The sequence below is a fragment of the Zeus faber genome (genome assembly GCF_960531495.2).
Source record: "Zeus faber genome assembly, chromosome: 3".
NCBI classification, from domain to species: Eukaryota; Metazoa; Chordata; class Actinopteri; order Zeiformes; family Zeidae; genus Zeus; species Zeus faber.
Genome location: NC_137190.1, coordinates 2,893,184 through 2,913,011, shown reverse-complemented (window position 1 = coordinate 2,913,011; position 19,828 = coordinate 2,893,184). Strand labels below are relative to the sequence as shown.

The 19,828-nt window shown below is 46.8% G+C and overlaps 1 protein-coding gene across 1 annotated transcript in view; it reads left to right on the top strand.

Moving 5' to 3' along the window:
• The window catches only part of LOC307228310 (neural-cadherin), a gene marked incomplete at both ends in the record, with an annotated part of 316,610 nt that overhangs the window by 187,236 nt on the left and 109,546 nt on the right, over window positions 1–19,828 (top strand). Inside the window, 8 exons of the mRNA XM_079997948.1 lie at window positions 2,992–3,112; window positions 3,555–3,717; window positions 6,436–7,119; window positions 7,822–8,013; window positions 8,613–9,056; window positions 9,493–9,823; window positions 15,245–15,338; window positions 17,019–17,203. Coding sequence (XP_079854074.1) covers window positions 2,992–3,112; window positions 3,555–3,717; window positions 6,436–7,119; window positions 7,822–8,013; window positions 8,613–9,056; window positions 9,493–9,823; window positions 15,245–15,338; window positions 17,019–17,203 — 2,214 coding nt within the window. The remainder of the gene's footprint in view (window positions 1–2,991; window positions 3,113–3,554; window positions 3,718–6,435; window positions 7,120–7,821; window positions 8,014–8,612; window positions 9,057–9,492; window positions 9,824–15,244; window positions 15,339–17,018; window positions 17,204–19,828) is intronic.

Genomic DNA, 19,828 nt, shown 5'->3' with positions numbered 1-19,828 from the left:
AAGTGCGTAGAGGGGTGAGACAGGGCTGCCCCCTCTCAGGGATGTTGTACTCTCTGGCCATAGAACCATTGCTGTGTCAATTAAGGACGAACATCGAGGGTGTGTTTCTAAACGGTCTCGAGAGAAGCCACATTTTATCAGCCTATGCGGACGACGTCATTGTCTTAATAAAGAAACAGGACGAAATCAGCAAACTGGAGGGGATCGTCAGGGACTTTGGGCTGCTATCAGCAGCAAAAGTCAACTGGGGCAAAAGCGAAGCGCTGGCTGTGGGCGGATGGAGGGGGGGACTTTTAAAACTGCCAGGAGGCTTACGGTGGCGAAGGGATGGGTTTAAGTATCTGGGAGTGTTTTTAGGGAGCGAAAGTGTGGTGGGGAAGAATTGGGAAGGACTGCTAGGAAAGATACAGGGCAAGCTAAGAAAATGGAGGTGGGCACTGCCACAGCTGTCCTATAGGGGCAGGACGCTCATTATTAACAACCTGGTGGCCTCACAGCTGTGGCACAGAGTGGCCTGTGTCCAACCACCAGACCTGCTAGTTAGGAAGATACAGGCCGAGCTGATAGACTTCTTTTGGGGGCGGAATTTCCACTGGGTCAGGAAGGAAAGGGTCTTTCTGCCTAAAGAGGAAGGGGGGCACGGTGTGGTGGACATCAAAAGCAGAGTGGCAACTTTTAGGTTACAGTTTGTGCAGAAGTTGTTAACGGGGTACTTTAACGTTTGGAAGGACGTGGCGGGCTTGGTCTTAAAGAGGACTGGGAGGATGGGACTTGACCGCTCGTTGTTTTTAATGGACACGAGTCTTCTAAACAAGTCGGGCTTACCCCGTTTTTATCAGGAGCTTTTTAAAGCATGGGGGTTATTTAAGAACAGGAAAAGGGAGGCCGCAGATTCCCTCCACTGGCTCCTGGAGGAGCCGGTGATCGGAGGAGCCAGGCTGGATGTGCAGGACGGGGCCACTCCAGGACTGAGGAGCATCCTGAGGGAGGCGGGGGTCCTGACCCTGAGGCAGGTGGTGGCGGCGGCGGGGAGCGACCTGCAGGACGGCGAGGCCATGGCGGAGCGGCTGGGGGTGAGGTCCACCAGGATCGTACACCTGGTGCTCAAGAGGTGGAGGGAGACGCTCACGGAGGAGGAGCTGGCCCTGCTGAAGGAGTACGCCGAAGGCGCGGAGGAGCCAAACTCGGAGGATCCCTTCCCGGAGATGACCCTGACCCCCAACCTGGAGGGGTCCTCCGGGAAGCTGCTGCACAGGGCACGTTATGCAGAACTGGACCTGCACACAGCCAGCGGGAAGGCTTTTTACAAAGAGTGTGTGGTTGTTTTAAATAGGAAGGGACTGGAGGGGCAGCAGGACACTGTCTGGAGGGGACGGCTCCAGATGGGGGGACAGGAGGAGCCGTGTTGGAGGAGTTTTTACAAAGCTCCCTCCAAGAAAAGGACGGGGGACCTCCAATGGAGGGTCCTACATGGAGCCATAGCTGTCAACAGCTTTGTTTCTGTTTTTAATCCCACGGTCGCAAACGAATGTCCATTCTGCAAACTGCCAGAGTCCGTGTTTCACTGTTTTGCAGAGTGCGACAGACTTTTAGAGCTTTTTAGTCTTTTAAAGGAAAGTTTTAAGCTCTTTAAGGAGGAGTGGTCCAGAAACGGTTTTATTTTTGGGGTTAGATACTACAGGGCCAACGCAGAGAAATGGCGACTGCTTAATTTTCTAGTCGGGGAAGCGAAGATGGCCATCTACCTCACGAGGAGGAACAAACTGAGGGGAAAGGAGAGTGTTTTAGGAAGAGTGTTTGTAGCGTTGGTCAGGGCCAGAGTCTTGATTGATTTTAACTTTCACAGACTGATGAAGAGTCTGGACGTCTTCATCAAGCTGTGGTGTTTTAACGACGCCATCTGTTCCCTGGTGGAGGACGACCTGTGCTTCCAGTCTGTTTTTAACGTGTAGGACTCTGTTAGTGAACCAAGTGTGTTTGTTGTATTGTCTGTAACTGTGAACTAGAGAAATTGTTAAAATAAAGATGCTTTAAAAATCAAAAAAAATCTCTCCCTCTCTTTCTCTCTCCCTCTCTTTCTCTCTCTCTCTCTGGGGGGACAGGGGGAGCCGTGTTGGAGGAGTTTTTACAAAGCTCCCTCCAAGAAAAGGACGGGGGACCTCCAATGGAGGGTCCTACATGGAGCCATAGCTGTCAACAGCTTTGTTTCTGTTTTTAATCCCACGGTCGCAAATGAATGTCCATTCTGCAAACTGCCAGAGTCCGTGTTTCACTGTTTTGCAGAGTGCGACAGACTTTTAGAGCTTTTTAGTCTTTTCAAGGAAAGTTTTAAGCTCTTTAAGGAGGAGTGGTCCAGAAACTGTTTTATTTTTGGGGCTAGATACTACAGGGCCAACGCAGAGAAATGGCGACTGCTTAATTTTCTAGTAGGGGAAGCGAAGATGGCCATCTACCTCACGAGGAGGAACAAACTGAGGGGAAAGGAGAGTGTTTTAGGAAGAGTGTTTGTAGCGTTGGTCAGGGCCAGAGTCTTGATTGATTTTAACTTTCACAGACTGATGAAGAGTCTGGACGTCTTCATCAAGCTGTGGTGTTTTAATGACGCCATCTGTTCCCTGGTGGAGGACGACCTGTGCTTCCAGTCTGTTTTTAACGTGTAGGACTCTGTTAGTGAACCAAGTGTGTTTGTTGTATTGTCTGTAACTGTGAACTAGAGAAAATGTTAAAATAAAGATGCTTTAAAAATCAAAAAAATCTCTCTCTCTCTCTCTCGCCCTCTCCTCTCTCCCTCTCTCTCGCCCTCTCTCTCTCTCCCTCTCTCTCTCTCCCTCTCCTCTCTCCCTCTCTCTCCCTCTCTCTCTCTCTCTCTCTCTCCCTCTCTCTCTCTCTCTCTCTCTCTCCCTCTCTCTCTCTCCCTCTCCTCTCTCCCTCTCCTCTCTCCCTCTCTCTCTCCTCTCTTCTCTCTCTCTCGCCCTCTCATTCCGCCTGCAGGTGCCAACGCCAAGCTTCGCTACCAGATCACGTCGGGGAACACAGGGGGGGTGTTTGATGTGGAGCCGGAGGTTGGGACCATCTTCATCGCCCAACCCCTTGACTACGAGCAGAACAAACGGTAGAGACCCCTGGGGCCGGGGCCCGGGGGGGGGTCTTTAAACATATAGGGCACCCGTTAGGGGTAAAAAAAATAAAATAAAATAAAGTGTGGTTTGTTTGTTGTTATTTATTATTTATCAATCCACCAAGTATACGTTGGCGTCCAGCTGACCAGTCGAGGTTTTGATTTTTTTTAAATCAATGATGCCTCCATAATTGAAATGATTTGCAGCAGTAAAGGTGAATAATAGAATTCCGAGAGTTGGACATTTCTGAACGAAGAATTTCAACATGTGGAGCCGCCAGGCATTTCAAGCTGTCCGCAGGGCTCTCAACCAGCCATAAGAGATGTATCGATCCAGTATAATATTTATATCACAGATTATATTATATTCAGAAAACAGATTATATATAATATCGATGATATTATTATTTGGTACTAGATGACATTCTGTCTGCAGGTACAAGCTGCACGTGGTGGCGTCGGACGGGAAGTGGGAGGACTTCACGACGGTGGTGGTGAACGTTCTGAACAAGAACGATGAGGCTCCGGTTTTCACCGTGAACGAGTACTACGGCAGCGTGACGGAGGAGCTGGACGGCTCGCCCGTGTTCGTGCTGCAGGTTCGAGGCCCGTCCGTCGTTTTTCTAGTTGTAATCTCTGCCAGTACCCAGAAGTACATTTAACATCCGAGTCTGAATTATTATTTTTTCATCATTTCTTGAAAATGTTGAACTATAGCAGGCGTCATGCTGACAGAACGTGGGGGAGGCAGAGAGATGAACAGGAAGAATTGAGAAGAAGGACGAGGATAGTGAATTGAAAGAAACATCAACGTTTCTATAAAAAAGTCAATATAAAAATGAATATTGAGTACACAAATCCCAGTGTTTGAGAGATTGTGATGTCCTCAGTTAGTATACAATACGCCTGATCCTTTGTGAGAGAATTATTTCAGAATAACTTGAATTAAGTGCATTCAAGAGCAGTAAATAAAGACCAATAATTCAAAAGAAATATTCGAAAGTCCTGTCTGCATCGCTGAGGAATGATCATCATCTTCAGGGTCTCAGTTGATGACCCAAAACCGCAATAGACTACAATAACAATTATTATAATAATAATAATGTAGTTATTATTTTGATGCCTTGCGTGATTGCCGCCATGCATCCATTAGGTATTTTGAAACGCAGTTCTTAATACATACACCTGTATATGCACATTCATACAGCACTTGAACATACACTATAAAGGCTCCTTTCATTTTGGAAGTGGATCCTTTCGATATGCAAACATCAGAAAACATTGAAATCCAAATTTCTTTCACACTATAGGGTTGAACCAACTCTTCATAACTTGCTTTTGAGTTTTAATCAGCAGGTTATGTTGTTTTTTTCTTGTGTCTGAGAGTTTCTCTTTGGGAGTAATCTGCATGGAAAGCAGCGTTTGTTTTTTCTTGGATTTCACCTCGCTTCGGAACTGCCTTGCGTTGGGAGACATCGCCTCATAACGATTATCTGTTGTTATGGCCCTCTTGGCTTTTACTCATATTTATCTATATTGATTTTGTGTTTTTTGTTCTGGGCGTGCGAGTGCCTGCCCTGAGGTGCACCCAGAGCATCCCCCAATGCTCGGGCCAAGTCGTCGCAGTTCTCAGCATCAGTGGGAAGGGGTGAAGCGGAAGGTGTTTGTCTCCCCGGTCGTTCAAGAAAACGTCGGGACTTTAACTCCATGCGAACGGATCCCTCGTGCGGTGTTAGGATTTAAAAGCACGGCCTCTTAAAAGACACCAGGACACAGTTTGTTTGAGAAGATGGCTGTGAATAGATATATATCTTGTATATATTCTCTGTGTCCGCCCGTCTCTTTTTTACTGTATTGAAGTTAATTTTTCAAGTGTCTGTACTTACTTATTGATGTGCGTCATCATGAGACTTTTACTCCGATGCATTTACAAAGCAAATGTCTATAGTTTTTACTCTATCAAACTGCACATCAATGATTGATCAGCTCCATCTCCTTGTAAATGACTTTGACTCAGCCTGTGCTATTCTATTGTAACGGTCGATGACATCACGATCTGCAGGAGCATCATCTGCAGAAAAAGGGTCCGGTGGTACGGGAGGACATTTACACTGCAAGGGCTTATACACTTTAACTGAAGTAGAAAAGTGAACGAGGTATTAATAGTCATTTTGCGCTGGGGTATTATGTACTTTCATTTCAGTAAAAATTCTGAGAACTTCCTCCTCCACTGCCCACCTCTGAAGTACGGGGATGGTGGCTCAGGAGGTAGAGCTGGTGGTCTAGTGATCTAAAGGTTGCTGGTTGGATCCCAGGCTCCTCCTGCTAGCATGCTGTAGTGTCCTTGAGCAAGACACTTAACCCCTAATTGCTCCTGATGGCTGCGTCCGTCGGTGTTTGAACAATTGTAAGTCGCTTTGGATAAAAGCGTCTGATCACTGACTAAAATGTAAATGTAAAGTAGGGGTTTCATAACCACTGATTATTTCAATTTTGCTAAGTTTTTCATAATAGTAGTCGACTAGTCGTCTTTTACCTATTATGTAAGAAAGACACATCGGCTATTGGTCTGACGATGGTTTAGTTTTTTATTTGCTTTTTTAAAATGTACTTCTTTATTACCACTTGTGAAACCATCCGGTTGTTGACGTCGTCTCTCAACTCAAACTGCGTTCTCGCGTCTCAAGTTGACTGTCAACAATGGATATCTGCTGGCTGCACCGGAGCTCCAGAAATATTGGCAATTGTACTTGTAAATGTAATTAAATAGGAGAACTAGCTGAATCTAGATATAAATGTAAATACATATTTTTAATAAATTATTTTACTCATACACTAATTATTGTAAATCTGGTGACATTGACAAAATATGAGTGGACAAATGATTCTAGTAGTGGAGTGGTTGGTGAAACCTCTGCTCTGTTTACCTCCCTCCGTGTTGATGTGACAGCGGCTGACATCGTCGCTTGTTTTCAAACTGATGTTTGACATTTAAACATTTTTAAAAACTTAAATCTATAAAAAGAGGAGGTTCCTTTCAAATCAGAGAATCTGGTGAAGCCTCTTCTGCGAGAGCTGGCTTCTTTGCTCAGCCCAAAGGTACGGCAGATCATTTTGGCATTGCTTTGGCGCCGCGACTACCGCGTTAAATTAAAACATCCTCTGCCTGCGGGGCGGGGGGGGGTTGATAACACCACAGGGCAGGAGAGGAGTCGGCGGCATTTCAGTTATTAAATAGTGGGGAAAAACTCCATGAAAGCAAAGCTCTTAGCCCCGCCCCCCAACCCCGCTCTTTCTGGTCTCCTTTGATGTTTCAGGTGACGGCGTCCGACCCGGATAAGGATGCCGACCAGGAGGCCGTGCACTACTCGCTGCACGGCCAGGGCGCCGACAGCGAGTTCATCATTGACAAGCGCACGGGGAAGATCTACGCCCAGCGCACGCTGGACCGCGAGGAGCGCACCGTGTGGCGCTTCGTCGTCATGGCGACCGACGAAGGTGGCGAGGGCCTCACCGGCTTCACGGACGTCATCATCAACGTGTGGGACATCAACGACAATGCGCCCGTCTTCACGTGCGCGCCCAGCTGCCACGGCGACGTGACGGAGAACTCGCCCGCCGGCACCTCGGTGATGGAGATGACGGCCACCGACCTGGACGACGCGGCGGTGGGGCACAACGCTGTGATGTCCTACCGCATCGTGGGCAGCGTGGACGCCGGCGGCTTCGGGGGCGACGTGACCGGGGGGGGAGGGGCGTCGTCCTTCCCAGAGATGTTCTCCGTCAACGCCACCACGGGGACCATCACGGTGGCCATGACGGGCCTGGATCGCGAGCAGGCAGACTCCTACCGGCTGGTGGTGGAGGCCCGGGACGGCGGCGGCATGACGGGCACGGGCACGGCCACTATCCGGGTCAAGGACGTCAATGACCACGCCCCCATTTTCACAGAACACTCGTGTTTGGCCAGGATATCGGAGAACGCGGCGCTCAACGCAGACGTGGGTGAAGCAGAGGACGGATATTACTTTGGAGAATCAATATCTGAGGATTTAAGTTGAACGTGTTGATTTTGCATTTAGGGATCCGAGAGTGAAGAACAGTGTATTCTTGTTTCTGTTCCTGGCAGAGTTTCAAATGAAACACTTTTCATTTACATTCATTCATGGTTTGGCCAACTCAACATTCCAGTCTGCCAAACCAATTATAATAGTAATGACTTTTTTAAGACAGCATCTTTCAAAAACCAGGTCACAAAGTACTAGAAGACAAATAAGAATTAGAAAAGGTCCATGGATTAATATAACACAAATAAGATAAAAGCAAGTTGAGATATAATTGGAATAATGTTCAAGGAGACAGAAAAAATATATGTCACAAAACAGACTTTGTTCAGGAGCAGGAACTTTAACCCGAGCATGCAAATGACGGGTCAAAAATAATTGGGATAATTGTTTTCTTGCATATCTTGCTTGTTATTTTTCTTATTTTCTTATATCTTATTTTTAATCAACTATCTAAATCCAGGAGTTCCTAATTGTGTTGTTGGTGTTTTTTTTATGATGTGAACTCCTTGTCTCTCACTTAGTTTAATTAAATGTGAATAAATTATACAATATGTGCAAACAAAATAGAAACAAAACAAATTTTAAGCCGACAGTTCTCTGAGGGCTCTCAGCTGACCCTCCCCATCGCGTCCTCAGGTCCTGCAGCTCTCTGCGGACGACCTGGACACCGGGGAGAACGCCCAGCTCACCTTCAGCGTGGTGGCGGGCGACCAGGAGCAGAAGTTCCACATGGTGAGCCACCAGCTGGAGCAGCGCGGGACCCTGCGGCTGAAGAAGAGGCTGGACTATGAGCGTCCCAGCGAGCAGAGGTTCAACCTCACCCTGAAGGTGCTTCTCCTCCGCCGCCACAGCCGCTAAAAACAGCCAATGAGCCACGAAAAAAAACAAAAAAAAAACATCAAACTAAACAGACAAAAAATGCTCTCGGCCCGCTGACATGAAAGGTAGAGAATAAACCAAAACAGCACAAAGAAGCCCAATTTAGATGTGTGATGAATGCTGTTAGATCTGCAGTAAAGAGGCACTCTGGAATGTTTTCTTTCGACATCCTTACATTATTTGAACGTTTCACTTTCAAGTGTAAATATCCATCGTTAACACACACGACAGATATAACCACACCTGCACATCATGTCACGCCTCGCACGCAGTTCTTATCCTTGTTGCTGACGCAAAATCTCAACAGTGGAACATCCCGAAGGATCATGCAGCTGTCCTGATTACGATTTAAAAAAATAAAAAATAAAATAAAATAAAAAGACTCCCACTCAAAGTCTTGAGCAAAAAAATCGAAGTAAATACCAGATAGTGTGTTTACTGCAATGTAAACATGTAAACAACGCACAGTTTTAAATCTCTGAACGCGTCAGACACCTCCAGCGAACGTTCGCAGGAACCAGCTGCCGCTAAATCGGTTTATGTTTCAGGTGGAGGATCTGGACTTCTCCAGCCTCCTGCACTGTGTGATCGAGGTGGAGGACTACAACGACCACACCCCCGTCTTCATCCCCCATTTCCTGTCCCTGGCACCGCTCCCAGAGGACGTCGCCGTGGGAACCAGTATTGCGCGACTGGTGGCCAGCGACTCGGACTCGGGCCACAACCGAGAGGTCACCTACAGCCTGTCGGCGGAGTCCGACCCCGAGGCGCTGTTCGCCATCGACCAGGAGGGCGTGCTCACCGTGGCCCGACCGCTGGATCGGGAAACTGTCGCCCAGTATCACTTGGTTGTCATGGCGACGGACCACGGCGTTCCCGCTCTGACAGGTAGTGCAACGGTCCAGTTGGCGCTGTTGGATGTAAACGATAATGGGCCCGAGTTTGAAGCGTCCTACACACCGATCGTCTTCGAGAATGTGGCGGGACCTCAGGTAGGGTGGGTGGATGGATGGATGGATGGATGGATGGATCGATGGGTGGGTGGATGGATGGATGACTGGATGGATGGGTGGATGGATGGACGGTTGGATGGATGGACAGATGGATGGATAGACAGACAGATGGATAGATGGCTGAATGAACGGATAGATGGCTGGATGAATGGGTGGATGGATGAATGGGTGGGTGGATGGCTGGATGGCTGGATAGATGGATGGATAGATGGGTAAGCAATGCAGAATTGGGCGGATGTCAGGAGCGAAGGAAGTAATTAATCAATGAAAGGAGGGAGAGAGGACAGAATGCAGTAAAGTGGGAGGAAGAAAGGAAGAAGAGAGGAAGGGAGGGATGAAGGGAGAGACACAAGATATTTTACTTCTTTCTTAGTATCTTGTGAAGACCTGATTAACCGGAAGCCTCCGCCTTCAGCTGGTGCGGATGAACCAAACGTCCATGCTCATCCGGGCCGTGGACCGGGACTCCCCCGACAACGGGCCGCCATTCCACTTCTCCGTCTCCGCTGAGTATCGCCACGGCAATGACTTCTACCTCCAGGACAACCTGAACGGCACGGCCACGCTCACCGCCTTGAGGAACTTCGACCGCGAGCGCCAGAAGGAGTTCCTCATCCCCGTTGTCATGAGCGACAGCGGCCGCCCCGCCAAGACGGTGACCAGCACCCTGACCGTAACCATCGGCGACAAGAACGACCACGCCCACCTGGCGGGGGAGAAGAAAATTTTCTTCAACAGTCACCGAGGTGAGATCACGTCGCATGCACGTAGGAACACGTCCCAATCGCCGCCGTACTTTTCTTCTTTAACATTTTCCACTGGCTGTAAACTCTGGGTTCACAGAGAGAAGTCACTTCCTGAAACAAGATCCATTGAAGTTGAATATTCAAATCGATCGGTTCAAAAGCGTTTTATCTGTTTTGAACCGTTCAAGTGTCTATTTTTAGTCTGACGTCACTGTGAGAAACCTCAAATAAACCAGATATGGAACTGAATTAAATTTAGATTCTCACATTAAGCTTGGCAGGGCAACACCACGGGGCCAAAAGGTGAAATTTAATTTAGCCTGTTAAGGACTGTCATGAATCACCAAACGTCAAAATGTAATTCTTGCATCAGCGGGGGATGGATCTGTGGGGACCTGAGCTGAAGCACAGCTTGAAGGCAGCGCTCGCCCTGCACCCACCACCAACCATAATCTGAATTATATGAAATGACAATAATAATTTTGTTTAAAGTTGTGTACAGTATATATACTTTGGGAGTATACTGGTCCTTTGAGAAGGATGAGGACAGTCTTTCACCCTCATCCAGACAACACACACAGAACACATGCAAACCCAAGCTCCTCAGGGTAAACGAGGAGTCTAGACTTCAACTGTCCTGCCTCCCGATTGACCAATACAACAGAGTTCTTAAAGAGAAACACCGCTGTGCCGACTCACACTGGTTAGCGTGCCCAGTTCACTGTACATTGAAGACTGAATGTGTGACCCTGAAACTGAGAGTTAGAGAGTCGGAAGGTTTCCATCGGCCTGACATTCAAAGTAGAAGTGTAATGGCCATCGATGATGTGGTACTAGGTGGTAAAAGCATCTCGACCGAAGTACCAGGACCTTCAGTTTGAAGAGCAGAAGCTCTGGGACATAGACATTGATCAATGTCACATGTTGCCAGCGACGTTAAAAACACATAAACATTGAATAGAACTGTAGGCAACAAAAAGAAAGGCCACTGATATTTGGCCTTTACATCGACAAATTTAACAATCAAATCATCTTACATCGTTGTCAAGATGTTGGAGGATTCCTTTATCTGTGCCCTCAGTAACCGTCATCATACCAATGTATTGAGAGATTTCTCAATGTGGACAAACAAGATTTTCTTATGTAAGAGTCGCTTTTAGACGATGACCTCATGGGACCGAGAGGAACAACTGAAAGGAAACGTTATTAACAGTAAAAAAAAAAACAATATTAATGAAATACCAACCATTTATAGTTGTTCATGGTAACCAACAGCTGTGAGCCAGAAATAGACGCTACAGTTCCATATCGTTTGGCAGGAAGGGAGCAGACATTCCCTTTCTTTCTTTTATGAGTTGCAGAGACATGAAAAAAACAACACTCAGACATTGAGCAAGGCCGGAACAAAATATGTAATATATGTGAAAATGTGACGGCTTCCCTTTAGGTTTTCAAGGTTACTCTCACCGGAGTTAAGTGTTTCTGGCGCTACAGAAAACAGCAAATTTTGGGAGAGACGTGCGTGGAAGATCGAGAAGGCACGAGTTCTGTGTATCAACCATCATCATTGTGCATTCAAACAGCATTTCCCATTACACATTTCCCCCTCAGAGCGGTATCACTCCCCACCTGCACTGCAGAAAATGGCAAATGCAAGACAGGATTTACTGTATCTAGTGGCCTTGTCTTTTCCAGGCCGGAAGAGGGTGGGTGGGTGGGTGGGTGTGTGTGTGTGTGTGTGTGGGCGTGTGTGTGGGCGTGTGTGTGGGCGTGTGTGTGGGCGTGTGTGTGGGCGTGTGTGTGGGCGTGTGTGTGTGTGTATGTATGTGTGTGTGTGTGTATAGGCAAACATCACTTTATTGAAAAAAATATTGCTTTCACAGTCCCTTGTGGAATGATTTTTTCTCTACTCTTGTTTTCTGTGTTGCCGGCATCAACACAATCTTGCCATTGACATGGAAAACCCTCAATGCCCTTTGGCGACCAGGCCTGCCAAGACTTTTGCATGAGAACTCCTATTGTTGTATTTACTGAAGTAACACCTGAGCAAAACCTGGTCCAAAATCCCTCCTGGACCCTGCCCTCTGCAGGTCCCACAGTGTGGGAACCCCATTGGTGCTACGATGTGGAGAGTTCAGGTCACATGGGGCTCTTCAGCTCTTTATACTGTATCTGCAAACAAGGTCTCAGTTCTTATTCTTTTCGACTTGAGACATAATTGTCCACAGGATTCTAATCCGCTGCCTAGAAAACTGGGTGGGTCTCTCTGAATGTGCTCTTAACTGGTTCCAAACATACATTACAGAGAGATAATTTCATATTAGTATTGGATCAAAGAAATATGACGTGTATTTTGGTGTTGCACAAGGAAGCTGTCTTGGTCCCCTTCTTCTTCATAATGTATGCGAGCGCTAGGTAATATCATCAGTGAACACAGTGTTAATTTTCATAGCTGTGCTGATGAAACACAACTATGCATTTCTGTCGAGCCGAATTATGTAAATGCCTTACGCTTCCTGGTTACTGTCTGTCCGCAATTAATCAATGGATGAGCAATATTTTTTTTTTAATTAAATGAAGATAAGACAGAAATACTCTTGTTGGCCCCAAAGCCAAAATATATGCACTTTCTAATAGGTTAGGGAATTTCACTCAGAATAAAATGGAAGTAACAAGTCTTGGTGTAATTTTAGGCGGATTTAAGTTTTATATCCCACCTTAGCAAGGGGACCAAAACAGCATCCTTCCACCTAAGAAATATTGCTGAAGTACGCCCGTTTTTACCCCAATCATTCATGCATTTATTTCAAGTAGACTGGACTACTGTAATGCTCTTTTTACTGGTCTTCTAAAAACTACAGCTAAGTCGGAACTGAGCACACAACTCCTGTTTTCGCTGCACTGCCCCGGCTCCCTATATCTTTTACGGCAGGAGTCCCCCGGACGCATTGGCCGGCATATGGGCCTGGCGGGCCGTAAGTGCACGCTTCAGCCGCGCTGCATTTCTACATTTCTACTCCATAAAATGTTTCAGTAAAGAGTGCAATCAATTTTAATGTGTTTCTATATGAGCCTACATTGGACCAGGGACCTAGAGCTGGGTGGGAGTGGAAGGAGAGAAAGGGTGTCAAAATAGTCCGTAATTGAAAGGGACGGAGCCAGGTTGTTATTTTCCAACTGGACACCGACCAGGACATCTAGACTGGACACCTCGAACCAGGACTTCTAGACTGGACACCTCGAACCAGGACATCTAGACTGGACACCTCGAACCAGGACTTCTGGACTGGACACCTCGAACCAGATGTGTGTGATTGAGAAAAGTTTGGGACTTTGATGCCGCTGCATTGAGTTGGAATTGTTGTGGATCTCTGACGTCCACATTTTACGTGGACCCTAAATAAGAGAGTTTGAGTCCTGGTTTGGTCTCTGGTTGTCTGTGTATTTCTCATATTCCTTTTGGTGTTTCTACTCAAATATTTTGAGATGTATTGTGAAGACCAGACTGACCTCTTAAAGCCAAAAAGCACTTTTAAGTTGTATGAAACACGAGGCAACTATATCATGAATATTTTAATACAACAGTTTATTTATTTGGATATATTCGAAAATATTTATTAATATATCGGTTTATTTAGTCATGCTTTCAAACCCTTTGTAATGTGAGATCTAAAGAGACATTACCAACGTGATCCAGAAACACGGTCCACGCTAAATCCAACTTTAAACAGAACTCCGTCTCAGAGGAGAGGAGCCTGTTGCGCTCTCCCCCAACAAGCTTCACTTTGATGCCGGGGGAAGAAATTCCCTTTAAAGTTCTATTGTTTGTTTTTTTTCCTTTGCATTTGAAGCCAGATCTTGATCACATCTGGTCACCTGGTTTCCTTCGCGAGACGCGTTTTCCGAGCTTTAGCCAAATTGGGATACTCGCCGCCTCTGTCTCCCGGGCTCCGTCTGCTGCGTTGCCACGCCCCGCTGCCCCAACGCAGCTTTCTTGCAAGATGGCTGAGGTTATGTCATCGGTAGGGATCAGATTTAAACAGAATTTTCCAATCATCGGGTTTCCAACACTGCAAGTTCCCTCCAGGACTGGATAGAGTCTGTCGGTCTGTCTGTCTATCTGTCTGTCTGTCTGTCTGTCTGTCTGTCTGTCGTCTTCAACTTACATTGCCCTTCGTCCTTTGTATGTTATTCAGTTGAGTTTCAGTTTTCATTGGCTGATGGCAGGGTGAGTCAACTGCACTCTGTTGGGGGCCACATTTCCAACCTGGGACCCGATTAGGGGCCTGACAAATTCAATAAGCAGCCGGCAAATTAAAGTCAGTTTTTGTTTTTTTTCCAGTCCAGGGTTACGCCAAAAATAAGTTACTTTAAATTGACACACACACACACAGTGCTGAGGTGATGAGGGGGACAGGCCCCCATGTGAGCCTGCAGCGCGTCACGTCTCAGTCCTTCTCAGCTCAAACGTTTGTTGTGTCTGCTCACTCGCTTTACACCGAATTACACCGCACTGAAGCACACACACACACACACACACACACACACACACACACGCACACTCACACACACAGACACGCACACAGACACACACACACACACTCACACACACACACACGCACACTCACACACACAGACACGCACACAGACACACACACACACACTCACACACACACACACACACACTCACACACACAGACACGCACACAGACACACACACACACACTCACACACACAGACACGCACACAGACACACACACACACACTCACACACACACACACAGTGCTGAAGTGATGCTGCTCCTTCAGGTCCAACCACCGTACTTGGGATTGACTATGTCTTACCTTACCTACCTCACCTCACCTTGTCTTACCTTGCCTAACCTAACTTAACGTACCTTACCTCCCCTTACCTACCTCACCTTACCTCACCTCACCTTACCTTACCTCACCATACCATACCTCCTTACCTTACCTTATCTCACCTTACCCTACCTTACCTTACCTCAACTTAACTTACCTTACCTTACCTCACCTCACCTTACCTTACCTTGCCTGACCTTACCTTACCTTGCCTCACCTTACCTTACCTTACCTTACCTTACCTTACATCACCTTACCTTACCTTGCCTCACCTTACCTTACCTTACCTTACCTTACCTTACCTTACCTTACCTCACCTTAACTACTTTACCTCACCTACTTTACCTCACCTTACCTTACCTTACATCACCTTACCTTACCTTACCTTACCTCACCTTACCTACTTTACCTCACCTTACCTACTTTACCTCACCTTACCTTACCTTATCTTACCTTACCTCACCTTAACTTATCTTACCTTACCTTACCTTACCTCACCCTATCTTACCTTACCTTATCTCACCTTACGTTGCCTTATCTCACATTACCTTACCTTAGGTCGCATGCCCACCACCGTTCTTGGGAAAGTGTTTTCTCCAGATCCTGACGACTGGGACAACAAGACGTACGTCTTTGAAGGTCACGTGCCCAGGTATGCTGTCTCTCTGCTTCAGATGCTTCATCTTCAAACTCCCAACCGGCCTGCCTCACCTTCTCCACCTCCTCCAGCTTCCATCCTTCTTCGACCCCTTTCTTCCTTCTGTCGACTGCTTTCCTTCCTTATCCTTTTTCTTTGCATGTTCAGTGTTTTCTTTTCTTTTTGTCCCTTTTCATTATGCTGTCATCACCTTTTACACATCTCTCCTTCCTTTGTTCATTCTCGCCATCCTTTTTTCCACCCTGTCCTGCCCCCCTTCCTGTACTACTTCCCTTCCTTCCTCCCTCAGTAGCCACTGTATCGGCTCACTTTTCATTTCACTCTCCTGCTCTTCCTTGCTCTTGCTTTTCTAACTCTTTACTTCCTTCGAGGCCAACATACGTGTGTGTGTGTGTGTGTGTGCGTGTGTGTGTGTGTGTGTGTGTGTGTGCGCGTGTTTGTGTGAGCGCGTGTGTGTGTGTGAGCGTGTGTGTGTGTGTGTGTGTGTGTCTGTAAGCGTGTGTGTGAGGCGTCGCTCTCTTGATGTTACACACCTAAAGGCTGCAGGTCTTAAGCTGAGCTGCAGAGCTTGTGACAGGCTGTTTTTTCCAGACTGCTTTCTCCTGAAGATCGCACTGTAAAGGCGGCGAACAGATATGCTGCCAATACGTCTGCACACACACACACACACACACACGAAAACCATACTTCCAGAAGAAAGCTCAGATGTCGCAGAAAAAAAATCTCACGTCAAGTTAGGTGACATTTTACCCTGTGACATGAGAATCTTTCAGTGTCTTCAGAACTGAAGTGAACTTAATAAATGACAAACTTTTCTGCTGTCACTTCGACTCTCTCCCTCTCTCTCTCTATCTCTCGCTCTCTCGCGCTCCCTCTCAGTCTCAGTCTTGGTTTAAAGTTCAATCTATACTCAGAGCTGGTTTTGAGACCAGCAGTTAATATGTCATGACAGCTCTCAGCTCTCGGTGGTTAAAGCCATCAATGAGCTTCACTCGGATTAGAAAGTGTCATCAAAGGCCAAGTCAACTATTTTCATTTTTCTTTTCTTTTTTGAGCTGTTTAATGTTTTTCTACGCCACCCCCTGCTGACATACATTTATTCCACAGCCACCGCCACATGTTTGTCACAAATAGACTTTATCACCGATGGCTCCAAATTTTAAGCTCTGGTAGCTCAAAACCGCACAAAAGGTGACATGTCAATTATCCGAGCTGGCACGGCCACCGACAAAAACCTAATATATCTACATATATATATATATATATATATATATATATATATATATATATCTCAGGGAATCACAAGTACGAACTTACAAGACGTGTTACCAATGTTAAAACAAATCATTTGTTCCCTTCACACCGGGAGAAAAAACATTTCCACCAAGTATTTACAGACTGCTCACATCTGTAATTACTTGGAAGATCGCTGTCGGCTGAAACGCTGCCGCTAACTGGAATTAAAAGGATGGAATTACAGTATGTAAATTGTGGCCAGAAAAAAAACCTCTGAAAAGAAAAGAAAGACTTCAGCAACTTTGGAAGTACCTCTCGGGAAAAGACGTTGAGTTAACGAAACAAAAGTTAACCAACTGTCTCCATCGCTACCTCTCAGCGTTACACTTATTTGTTGTTTGTGCTTGTTTTCCTGTGTGTGCGCACCCACGGCCTCAGTTTCTTCATCCTGAACAAACGCACGGGCTTCCTGCTCATCAAGGAGAACGCCCCGCCCGGCGCCTACGACTTCCAGGTCCTCGTCTCTGACGGCGTGTGGCCCGACGCCGTTGCTACAGTAACGGTGCATGTGAGGGAGCTGCGAGACGAGGCCATCTACAGCTCCGCATCGCTGCGCCTCACAGGTGGGCTGCAGCACACACACACACAAACACACACATGCACACGCAAACACACACACCAACACACACACACACACACACACACATTCACACAAGTGTGACTTGACTTGACATAAACAGATGCACACATGCACACATGCACACATGCACACATGCACAAATGCACACACGCGCACACACACACGAAATCACGCACACAGACACAAACACACACGCAATCGTGCACACACACACACGTGCACGCACACACAGACACATGCACACAGACACAAACACACACGCCATCGAGCACACACCCACACACTCCCACTCACACACGCACACTATGAAGCTTTACCATGAATCTCGATGATTGGTGAACAATGTCTCCTGTGAATATTTAATAAATGAATTATATAACTAAATAAAAGAATGAATAGAACTATAAATTGATAAAAGATTAAAGTCAGCTAAAATAAAAGTGACTTCAAATCACTCCGTGTCGTTATCACGTGTCCATCCTGCTTCCTTCCCTCCTCTCTCTTTCTGGTTACATGACATGACGCAGCGATGCTGACTGCTGTGATGCAGTGATGCAGATGTGTTGCTCTGTTGTGGGCGTCGCCGGGCCGCTGCTCTCCCTGTTACAGATGCTCCTTTGGCATAAAGGCATCATTAATCTCTCACTGGCAACTCGGGGCACCACAGTCGCCGCGTCACAAATGCTGTCAGCGGCGTTGACGGAGGAACCCGAATCCATTACTTATCTTAGGGGAAATAATTAGTGGAGACTCTCTTTGTTTTTCTTGTGCTTTTTTTTTTTGCTCCGCCAGCACATTTTTCCCCACATTCTCTACGTCAAGCCGCATCCATCATTACCTGACGTGCAGCACGCTGCCTGGGCTGCTGAGAATTAAATTCGCTTTAGAGAGAGATGGGACATGGATGAGGGGTTTTTAGGATTTTCAGAGATTTGAAATGGAACAGGGTGGAGGAGGGGGAAGAGGGATGGATGGAAGGAAAGAAGAGGGAAGAGGTGGAGGAGGAGTGGGTGGCGGAGGAGAGGGAGAGGGAGTCATGTCTCATATAAGTAGATAAAAGGATTTGCTTCACATTGAGAGCAGGCTGAGGTAAATGAATTCACGCCAAAACCTGTGGGGACGGTGATAGAACAGCTGCCGCTCACGTTTCCAATATTTATTTCAGGGAAATGAGTCTGTGGGAACAGGAGGAAAAATAGGAGGAAATTGGAGGTTCCCGATTGTTCTTGGAATGGACTTTGACATGAATGAATCGCTAAATGGAGCTGGGTGTGTGGTGAGGGGGTTATTTCTTTGTCCATGGAACCCTGCGCTCGTGTGGTCCTTTTTAATACAAAATAATATAGTTTCGATTTCTGTCCGCAGCTTCCCCCCGCGGGCGCTTTATTCGCAGAGAATGTTGTTTGTGTTTCTTTCTGACAGCCGGGCCGCCAGGGGGCCCTTCACCGCAGGGCTTATTGATTTAATGGCCGAAGGTTCGGGGACTATAATCGAGGGAATCAGGGAGAGCCGGCGTCAGTCGCCGCTGTGAATATGACTGTGAAGCGCTCTGAGCTCTTTGACCCGCAGTTCAACAAAGAGGAAGAAAGAGAATAAATTGCAATTATGTCTGAAAATGTCACTTCAACCTCCGAACCTTGGAAATAGCAGTTTTAATATATGAATGATGCATTTTTGGCAGGATTGGTTTCCGGGACTGTGGCTTGGATGTAAACAGACTCATTGATCCTCGGTCTTGGGGATTATGAAAAAAAATTCCACTTATAGCGTCACTTACACCCTCCTTGACATTCCAAGAACAAATGCAGAATGCAATGAGGGAGGCAGAAGGAAGCTCGTTAAACCTGCCTTGCCAAGATTACCCCCTCCGCTCTCTCTCTCTGTCTCTCTCTCTCTGTCTCTCTCTCTCTCTGTCTCTCTTCTTTTCCTCTGCCTCCCTTACTCTCTGTCTCTCCGTCTCTCTCTCTCTGTCTCCCTCTCTGTCTCTGTCTCTCTTCTTTTCCTCAGCCTCCATTACTCTCTGTGTCTCTCTCTCTCTCTCTCTCTCTGTCTCTCTCTCTCTGTCTCTCTCTCTGTCTCTCTTCTTTTCCTCTGCCTCATTACACTCTATCCGTCTCTCTCTCGTTCTCTGTCTTGCTCTCTGTCTCTCTCTCTCTGTCTCCTTTTCCTCTGCCTCTATTACCCTCTCTCGCTCTGTCTCTCTGTCTCTGTCTCTCTCTCTCTCTGTCTCTCTCTCTGTCTCTCTTCTTTTCGTCTGCCTCATTACACTCTATCCGTCTCTCTCTCTCGTTCTCTGTCTCGCTCTCTGTCTCTCTCTCTCTGTCTCCTTTTCCTCTGCCTCTATTACTCTCTCTCGCTCTGTCTCTCTGTCTCTCTCTCTCTCTCTCTCTGTCTCTCTCACTGTCTCTCTTCTTTTCCTCTGCCTTCATTACTCCCTCTCTCTCGCACGCTTTGATGGAAAGGTGAAATACGTGGTAAACACAAAGTCCTTGAAATTGCAGCGTCGGATCAAGAGCTTACTGTGAAACGCAACGTGCTGCCCTGAGAGAAACCAAAACATACAGTGGTGCAGACGCAGGTTATTCATGTTGTTTGCAGAGAGACATGT